General features: G+C 40.4%; 1 protein-coding gene across 1 annotated transcript; it reads right to left on the reverse strand.

The window, feature by feature from the left end:
• Nucleotides 1-8,472: 8,472 nt before the first annotated feature.
• Nucleotides 8,473-10,660, reverse strand: LOC121448475 (oogenesin-3-like). Its single transcript, XM_041652535.1, has 3 exons — nt 10,380-10,660; nt 9,435-9,974; nt 8,473-8,995 (listed from the first exon to the last, which is right to left on the reverse strand). The coding sequence occupies exons 1-3, from the start codon at nt 10,658-10,660 to the stop codon at nt 8,473-8,475; spliced, it is 1,344 nt and encodes a 447-aa protein (XP_041508469.1).
• Between the last annotated feature and the right edge of the window lie 208 nt (nt 10,661-10,868).

Consider the following 10,868-nt stretch of genomic DNA (forward strand, 5'->3'; position numbering starts at 1 on the left):
CCCAGGACAGAGAATGGAATCATTTGTCAGTGTTAAACAGGGTCATAGAGAACCCTTTAGTGACTTTTTACAAAGATTAACTAAGGCTGTACAAATAGGGATATCTGACCCAGAAGCAAGACGTATAATGATTGAGTCTTTGGCTTATGAAAATGCAAATGTGGAATGCAAAAGGATTTTGGGCACTTTAAAGCTCAGATCAGTGTCCTTGGAAGAATGGGTCTTGCATACACTCAATGTTGATACATTTGATTATGGCACTGAAGCATGGGTAGAAGAAGCAATTTCCAATGGTAAAAGGAGACACCAGAATACCAAATGTTTTAATTGTGGAAATAGGTCATATGAAAAGGAATTGTAGACAACAGATTTTCAGAAATAATAATAATAATAATAATAATAATAATAATGCATCTTTCAGAAATAATAATAATAATGCATCTTCCAGAAATAACAGAAATAGGAGGACTCAGCCTTCAGGTTTATGTAGAAGATGTGGAAAAGGAAGACATTGGACGAATGAATGCAGGTCTACAAGAGATAGACAAGGCTACCTGATACAGTTGGGAAACGTGAGAGGTGGGGCCCCACAGGCCCCCATGGCAAACATGGTTCAGTCATTTCCAGTTTCTGCAGAGAACGTGCCTCATCAGGACAATTAAAAAGCCCCATGCCTACTGTTACAAGCAATAATGATCAGAAAGATAAGTTACGTGTGTTTTGGCAAACTTCTATAAATGATCAAAGACCTAAACTGAGAGTGTGTGTAAATGGCATTTTTATTACTGGCCTGCTGGACACAGGTGCTGATTTAAGTATCATTACCCCAGAATCTTGGCATCCGTATTGGCCTCTTCAGAATGTAAATGTTCAGCTCCTGGGAATTGGAACCCTATCTCGAGTAAGGCAGAGCACGAGATGGGTTGAATGTATAGGGCCAGAGGGACAAATAGGAAAATTAAAGCCATATGTAGCCAATATCGCAATGAATTTATGGGGTCGTGACCTATTACAACAATGGAATACCCAAATTAACATTCCTGCTACTTCTAGAGCCTATATTTCTGAGAATAATATTAAAAAATATTACAAACGGAGAAAACTGGCCATTTGGGCTGTACAAGAACAATCAATTGAGGTCCCTTCAGAGATACCAACAGCCTTGCCTCTAAAATGGTTGACTGAGAAACCAATATGGACAAAGCAATGGCCTTTAGCTGAGGAAAAGTTACAGGCTTTAGAACAGCTGGTACAAGAACAATTAGATGCTGCACATATAGAAGAATCTACCAGCCCTTGGAATTCTCCTGTATTTGTGGTTAAGAAAAAATCAGGTAAATGGAGAATGGTGACAGATCTCAGGGCCATCAACAAGGTTATTCAACCTATGGGCCCTCTGCAATCTGGAATTCCTTTGCCCTCTTTATTACCAAAAGGATGGCCTCTCATAGTTATTGATTTAAAGGATTTTTTTTCACCAAACCTTTGCAAAAAGAAGATAGAGAAAAATTTGCCTTCACAGTGCCTACTTATAACAATTCTCAACCTTTGAGGAGGTACCACTGTACCGTTCTCCCCCAGGGTATGTTAAATAGCCCCTCCCTGTGCCAATATTTTGTGAACCAACCATTGCAAATAATATGCAAGAAATTTCCCAAATCTACAGTATACCATTACATGGACGACATTTTGTTATCCGATTCAAACATGGATACCTTGAACAGACTGTTTGAAGAAATAAAGATACTTTTACCTAAATGGGGATTGCAAATCGCTCCTGAAAAGATTCAGAAGGGAGATTCTGTTAATTATTTAGGTTATAAAATAGGTTTGCAAAAAATTAAGACACAAAAAGCACAAATTAGGAGAGATCGCCTACGGACTCTTAATGACTTCCAAAGACTGTTAGGAGACATTTCCAGTCTACGACCAGCTATTGGAATAACACCTGATCTAATAATTCATTTGAACAAAACCTTGGATGGTGATAAAGATTTAAACAGTCCCAGAGAATTAACAGCTGAAGCAGAAAAGGAACTGACAATGATTGAGGAAAAAATACAACAGGCACATGTGGACAGGGTGAATCCAGAGCTCAATTGTATTCTCATCATACTACCATCAAAAATTTCTCCTACAGGAATTTTAATGCACAGAGATGATATTATCTTGGAATGGATCTTTTTACCATATAAACCAAGTAAGAAACTGAAACTTATGTGGAAAAAGTCTCTGAGTTAATTATAAAAGGCAAGCTGAGATTTCGTCAATTAGCAGGCATAGACCCAGCAGAAATTATAGTGCCTTTCACTGCTGATGAACTAAAGAAATTATGGGAAAATAATGAACCATGGCAAAGAGCTTGTGCTAATTTTTTGGGAGACATTAATAACAACTATCCAAAAAGCAAGAGGCTTAACTTCATAAAGAGAACTTCTTGGATTCTTCCTCGAATCGTCCGTGATGCTCCAATAACTGGAGCCCGTACATTCTATACTGATGCCAATAAATCAGGGAAGGCAGGTTACAAATCAGAAGACTTGGGTAAGGTGGAACAAAGTCCATATAATTCTGTCCAGAAGGCGGAATTATATGCCATTCTTATGGTGCTAAGGGATTATAAAGAACCTATTAATATAGTCACTGATTCACAATACGCAGAGTTATTTTACATATTGAAACTGCTGAATTTATACCTGATGATACAGAACTAACCTCATTGTTTCTCCAGGTTCAAGATTTGATCAGGAACAGGCTTTGCCCTATGTACATAACACACATCCGATCCCATACAGGTCTGCCAGGTCCTCTAGCACAAGGTAATGCAGAAATTGATCAATTATTGATTGGCAGTGTGCTACAAGCCTCTGAATTTCATAAAAAACATCATGTTAATAGCAAAGGTTTGAAGAAAGAGTTTTCAATTACATGGCAACAAGCTAAGGAGATTGTAAAGAAATGCCCTACTTGCTCTTTCTATAACCAAACGCCACTGCCTGCAGGGACTAATCCAAAGGGCACCCAAGGGAATGAAATCTGGCAGATGGATGAGTTCCACTTTGCAGAATTTGGCAAATTAAAATATGTTCATCACACCATTGACACTTATTCAGGCTTTCAGTGGGCAACTGCTTTAAGTTCAGAAAAAGCTGATTCAGTAATCACTCATTTATTAAAAGTCATGGCTATCATGGGTATACCTACACAAATAAAGATGGATAATGGTCCTGCTTATGTCTCTAGGAAAATGAAACGGTTTTTTGATTATTACAATATCAAGCATGTTACAGGTATACCATACAATCCTACAGATCAAGCAGTCATAGAAAGATCAAATCGAACTATAAAGGATATGTTGAACAAACAGAAAGGGGTGGAAAACACCCCCAGAAATAGGTTACATAATGCTTTGTTAACCTTGAATTTTCTCAACGCTAATAAGAAGGGAACAATGGCTGCAGTAAGACTTTGGATAATGGAAAAGTCTATTGAACTAAATCAACCAGTTTATATCAAGGATGTGCTGACCTCACAATGGAAGCCAGATGTGCTACGTTGGGGAAGGGGTTTTGCTCTTATTTCCACAGGTGAGAAAACATTGTGGATACCGTCAAAATTAATAAAGGTTCGGTTTGAAGAAGAGAAGCCACTTGGAAAAGATACATAACAATTCTTGCATAAGGATGGCGAACATACTGATGGTAAGAAATACAGATAGGTTGGAGGCAGGGTTCTTTTCTTATCTCCACAGGAAAATACTCATCTTCAAAGAAATTGAGGGACCCTGAATATTTAATTACTGATGGATGGACACATTTTTGTAAGTATTAATTTATATATATATGTCTTATTAAACATTTCTTTATAAATATATAGAGCTGGTTTTGAAGTTGGACTCTGGCTCAGTCCCTCTCCAATTCCAAGCCTGTTAGTAAGAGAAAAACCCAGAGTTCCTGGAGTTTCTGTCTCATGTCAAGAGCCATGATATGGGACAGAAAGAAATATGAGTTTAGAAAACATCTTTGCTTTTCTTCATATCTATCATACTTTTCATTGAAAATATCTATCATGCCTTTCATAGAATATATATATATGTTTATATTATTAATATTTAAGTTTTTCACAATGAACAATGAGTTTTTCCTGAAGTGACATTTGAAGTTTCCAGGAAGAAGATGGGGCCCCACAACAACAACTCTACCTTTTTGATATGATGTCATGATACTGATAGCTCTACTACAAGACCTGTTTTGGATACCAGCTGCACAAGACGATCCCAACTTGGTTAGCTGAAATGGTGCACATCTTGTACAACATTCTGGCTAGACCTCCACAAAATACTCAGAGACTATTTGCAATTTTAAAAGACATTGATCTTGAAATTTAACCATCATTTTACTTTCAAAGGATCCCCCAGAAAGAACGTCGCCCCCATGACAGCTGGAAGTAATTCTAGAGGACGACATCCCCTCTCCCAGTAAAGTTTACCCCTGGGTTTAGGGACATCATTTAGGGGTTGGGAGGTTGGGGGAGGAATTTTATAAGCTCAGGGATCATTTTGGAAAAAAAAAAAGAGGGAATGATGGGATAATAGATTTGTAATTGTGAGTTACTGCTTTTTGACAAATATATTGGTATCGATTCTTGTATATTGATACAAAGTTAAATTATATTGACTATTGTATGCATGCATGTTTCTATCTCTGTTTAAAACATTTTTTATGTATTGACATATATTGTATTGATAAATATATATTGTATATATTTACCATATTGCAGTGTACATTTCTACCTCTGATTAAGATACTTATATAATGTTTGTGTATTGATATATATTTACCATATTGCAATGTATATTTGTACAGTGTTTATATTTGGAGGTCATTATCCTCATTTGTTACACAGTTGTTTATTGTCTTAGTCTTTAAGTTAGATAGATATTGAGAATTATATAGATAAATTGAGAATTATATATTATATAAATATAGTCATTTATAATTAGACTAATCAGGTTCTCTAGATATATAGAGATTATACTCAGTATAGATAGATAATCTTCTACGTCTTCAAAGAGCTGTAGAAAATGGCCTTTAATCTAACTCAGAGTTTCGTGATAGTGAGACACAATTGCTCCTGGCAACACCGCTCTATTCCCGAGAGAATGTTGAGCACCAAAGACACTCCATCTGGAGCCTTTCTATTTGGCAGAACTGGCCTTTGGGCAAAGAAATGCCCATACTTCAACCACTGACAGAGATACAGAGCGTGCATCAATGGATAAAACAGGACTGTCATATCCTGCCAAGACAGGGTAAGATGGTTTTGAAAAGTTCCTTGCCTTTAATAATGGTATGTCAGTTATGTTAGGCCTTAGCCAAAATTGGTTGACTCAACATTGCAAATGAGACTTTGGGTGATTGCCCAGGTAGTCAGTTGTCTCTGTCAATTGTTGCACATTTTGGATATATCTCGTTTGTTGAGTAGTGTTTATTCCCTTCTCAGATCTTTGACGGAGTTGAAGATTATATAATTGTAGTTACTCTCTACATTATTTGGACTCCTTGAGATAGAATGTTTAGCAAAGATTTTGTTCTCAATATTGTTTGTTATATTTATTATTTGTTGTTATTGTATATAGTTGTATTTGGTTTGGTTCTTTCTTATTTAGACAAAAAGGGGAGATTTAGGAATAGGTCCCGCCCATTGGGGGGCGTGTTCGCCTCGGGCTAATGTCTGCCTATAAATTTGGCGAGCGTGCTCCCAGCCATTGCTTCTGCTTTCCTGATCTCCGCGGGAACGGTGGTTCTGTAAGTCTATTTCTACATTAAAGCTATAGATATATATGTTTTTTACAATCTGTCTGCATTTGTTTACACCATTACAAAGCACCTGTTTCACACCCACATCCTCATGAAGGGAGGGATTCAGTCCCAACCTTCCCAGAGCTCTCCAGATAATGTGCTGGCCAGCCTGCAGACCCTGGTCATAGAGAGCTGTAGCACCACTGAGTCCCAGTTCCAAGCCATTCTACCTGCCCTGGACAGCCGCTTCCAGCTTATAGCCTACAGTTAGAATGGAAACTAGTAAGCTGTGTGCTTTATGGAGTAGCTGCCAGACTGAGAAAGCTCGGATAAGGATGGTACCACATGCCCCAGTAGAGACTTAGTGACGGTTGCCACTATTTCCTAGACCCTGAGGGATTTCTCCAGGGCTGTTCTAAGTTGCGACAGGTATTGGGCGACCTAAAGCCATGAGGCTGGTTTCTCAAGTAATTTCACTGAGACTATATTCTTGGAATATTTCACTCTGGGACACAGTGGCCTTTGTAAAGAAGCTCTGTTAGGTAATGTTGGTTGGGCATTCACATAAACATTTGCAGGGTAGGTAAAAGAAATGTTTTGAATTCTTATTTTAAACAAGTTTTATGATATTTGATAAAGGAGTCATTTAATGTGTCTTGCAGAGTGAAAACTGCCCTTTATTGTGACTCCCTCGGTATTAGGCCATCAAGACGACTCTGCCAGTAAAGCCGCTTAATCTGCATACATGGAGACTTAGGTTCAAGTCCCAGGAACCATGTTAAGTTACAAGCTGAGAACCAAATTCACAAATTTGTACACAATGAGTGCCTACCTCCATCACACACACTAATAAATACACTTTTTTAAATAAAGAATGTTCTGGGTCATATGGGGACTAATTTTCCCAGTCTCATCTGCTGAACACAGTCATACGGGACATCCTGATGGGATGAGTGACTTACCAGATCTGGCCTAGATGGCAACCTGCACCCTAACTTTCATGGAGGGGAACATCTCATCTGAGTGCACATGTGATCCGTTGGAAGCCTCTGACCTGGGCTTGTAAGGAGCTGAGTTCAGACACTAGTTAAACCTGCTTTGAAAATCACATTTACTCAGGGTGTGGTAAATTGTCACATAAGCGGACTTGAATTAACAGACTATTTAGATTAGCAGTAATTTATCAGATACAAAAGAAGTCTGTTAACCTCAGAAAACGACCAAAGTAATGATTCTCCCATGTATAGCTCGTTTAATCACTGTGTTTATTGGGCATCTTTATAGATAAAGCATCATGTAGAATTACCTACTGTGACAAAGATGGTGTCCTCCATAGATCTACCACCCACATTCTCTAACACCTTCTGAGCGCAGGTACACCTGGGGGAGAATTACATACAGCAAGAAGAGGGTACGAGCTGCATCTTAAGTGAGTGTCTAATGACGACCCTCTGTCCTTGATTTTGGAAGTAATCCACTGTCCATGGCAACACAGGGAGACACTGTCTTAAAAAAAGACATAAAAAAAATAGAATGGGATCCCCAAGCTGTGTGAACATCCAGGACAAACTTGCTTCTGGAGCTCCAGCCAACCATAGGATGATTCATTCTCATACACATCTTTGGTTTGAGCATTAAATACACCAAAAATAATTGAAAATGGTGTTGGCCTCTATTTGAAATGGGAACAGATAAACAGATTTGAAGAGCTTCCCCATGAGTAGTGGATTTAAAATTATAACTACACTAAAAGCATGTCCTTGGTGTAGTAAGGAAAAACCACTTAAAGCTTATTTTGATCCCAGCACGTCTGCATCCACAGATAGCAAAACTCACCAGGTCCTTAAGAAACTTCATTCTGGGTTTTCTAGATGGAATGTAGGCAATGATTTTTATCTCCAATGAGGAGACACCTCTACATAATTAAGATTCTTGGCATGCCTTTGGTTTCTCAATGTAACAGTCCCGACAGTTCTGGTACTCTGTAGACCAGGATGGCCCTGAACTCAAAGACCTTCTTGCTTCTGCCAAGGCCTGTGCCACAACTGACAGTCTAAATTCCTGACATTACTAATACTCTGTGAACACAAAACATCTTTTCTGCATCCCCAACAATCACTTAATTATGAAACAAACCAGACAGTATTCCTCCAGGCTCCCACTGCACCTTAGGAGTCACCAGAACAACGTTTAGAATTGTATAACTGTCTCTCTGATGTCAAATCATTTACAAATGCGCAGTTGTCTCTTATTTTAGCAGTCTCCTGTCCCCTCATCCCATTGTTCCCCATGTCAGCCACAGTCCCTGTGATCTGAACCATGAACCATTTGCACACCATTGCGGTCCAATATATTGACCATTGTGAGCCATGTGCTCTAAGATCCTCTAGATGAGATACCTGTGCATAAGTTTCTATGACATGTACTGTTTTAACACTGACCTTATTAGGGTGCTGGGAAAAGAAATGGGTATTGAAATGCTGGGGAAAAGTGGGCTCTGTGCTGATGGAGACACACTAGCAATGCCACAAACTCAGCACATTTATTATATGCAATCAAGGATCCACACGGTGAACATACACTCCCTACACTAGGGCTTCCATTCCCAGTACCAGAAGCAACCTTATCCTACTCATGGAAAAAAGTAATGTCTGGCCTCCAGGTCATAGGATCAGGGTTGAAAACGGACACAGTCGGTTCTTGTAGCAAAGAAAACATTCGTTGGCTGCCTTTTGGCCCTGAGTATATCGAGCACCTCAGGACAAAGTTGCCTGAATCTATCTCTAAGGTTTGTTATGAAATCATGGCATTCCAAAGGGACGGGATACATCTCATGGGTCAGCTTGCTCAACTTGGCTGTGTGATGTAGAAGGTTCTTGAAGACATGCAGAGAGATATAATTATGATAAAAATTGACCCTGGTAAGCTGGGAGCATTGGCTCAGGGCAGGCCCAATGGCATTGAAATGGCGGTCCCTCATGCCACACTCTTCCAATTCCAGGATTTGCAGGGTACTTGTGATTCTCTCAAAGAGAACCACAAGGGGCTTAAGGCATAAATGAGATAGCTCTACATCACTCAGTTTCAGATGTCTGAGCTCACAAAGATACAGGCTCTGGCTCAGGTAACCCAAGTCTGACGGTGAGAACCAGCAGCCAGTGATGGTCAGGGTCTCCAAGGGGATCTTCAGTCTCCTAGGGAAAGATCAAGGGATTAGTTATGCCAAATGGTATTGAAGAGGATTGGTAGGATTGAAAGCAAGGTAGATGAGGCTTTCCCCAAATTTAGTCTGTTCATGATAGATTTAGCATCAGACCAGCAGTGTCCCTAAGGGTCCCCTGACATGTTATCTTCCCCACCACAGCCAGGTCCCATTCCTCCAACTTCAAACCTAATATCATATATTTAGCATGCAGTCAACCATTTTGGACTCTTAACAACCTTTCACACATGAGCAATTGCAGGTGTGCTGGGCCTGTTCCCAGATGTCTGAGCACAGAGCTCATTTGCTGGGTTATTCTACATCTCCACCACTGCTATATTCACAGTGGTCAGGCCATCAAGATCACACTAACCTAGAAAGAAAAGGATTTGTTTCCTATATTTTGAAGAACCCTCTCCATCCTTCCTTACCTGGGCCACTCTTCAAAGCAGCCTGCCAAGAAGTAGCAATAACTTATGTAGAGATTCTGGAGACAGGGGAGTTTGTTGAACTGAGAAAGCACCAGGCTTATCAATTCCTGCTTTACAGAAGCAGCCAACCTGAAGGGCTTCTGAATTTTTTTTAGCACAAGCGTGTGGAGATTTCTCATCTGCCCCAGGTAAGGAAAAAGGTGTAGCATGGATTCAAGCTGCCACAAACTCAGTTGCAGCTCCCGGATACAGTCTGCATCTACCATTTTGAAGATCCTTTCGGCAGTGAAGACGGGTGAATTCCAACTCTTCAGCTTTCGGCAGCATAAATGAACAGAATCGTTTTGCTGCTGGGCCCACTGCAACAAGTATGTGTGCCATTCACTGAAACTGGCCTTCTTGACATCAATATCGGTTACTACCACAAATCGCTTCTTCCCCCCAGATTTAGGACAGATCTTCACTGACCGCTTTAAAGCCCTAAAGCTCTGGAAGTCAAGGCACACATCTGTCAAATCAAGCACTCTGAGTTTCCGTGTTCTCTTTGTAAAACTGGAAAAAAGAAATCCCAGAAGATAAGACAAGATACGTTGTACAGTCTACTTCTGATCCACATCTCATATCTGCTTTCCCTTCCAAGTTTTTGCTTTATCCCTTTGCCTAGCTAGGATCAATCCAGGGTCTCAGACTCAGGGAAAATGGGTCTTTGCCAGTGAGGCATTTATAGCACAGTTTCACTTCCCTCCATTTTATTCCCATCAACCCCTGCCTCATTCCACCTGTGTATGTGGGCCTGACAGGGAGAGGCCTACTCCTCAGTGGCTATGTCTACTCTTGGGTCCTCCACATTTGCCACTGTATGCCCAGATGGAACTGGCCCTCTCCCCAGTTCCTTCTCTGCACCCGTAGAGCCTTCCTCTTTGTACCTGGGTACTGCTTGCTTACCTGGAATGAACCTTCTCTGTAATCAATGCATCTAGTCCATCAAGCAGAGCTTTCAAAGTCTCCAGGTCCTTTATCAGGGCCCCGGCAGGAAGGCATGGGAAAGGCCAGACAGGCACCAAGGCCCTCAGGATGTTTGTACGTTTGTCAGTTATGGCATCCTCAAACATTGTTGGGAACAGCCCCACAGGAATGTCCTCCATATTAGAAATGAGCGAGGTCTCCTCCATCCACAGCTTCTGTAGTGCCAGCTGGAGGAGTGTGGGTGGGGCCTGCTCACCCATCCTCACTGGCTTTCAGAAATAATGATCCTGAGGAAGCATGGAAGCAAAGACACCATTTAGAAAACTTAGGAAGTCTTTCTTCTTTCCATGTGAGGACCTCTCTGGGCAAGATCACTGCTATGGTGATTACTGAAAACATTCAAGGGCCTGCCTTAAAGATTTTCACTCAGGATTCAAAAGGAGAAACCACAATAGCATAGGAACTAAA

Source organism: Microtus oregoni, unplaced genomic scaffold, assembly GCF_018167655.1.
Source record: "Microtus oregoni isolate MIOR12 unplaced genomic scaffold, Mior012 000005F_ref0000423, whole genome shotgun sequence".
NCBI classification, from domain to species: Eukaryota; Metazoa; Chordata; class Mammalia; order Rodentia; family Cricetidae; genus Microtus; species Microtus oregoni.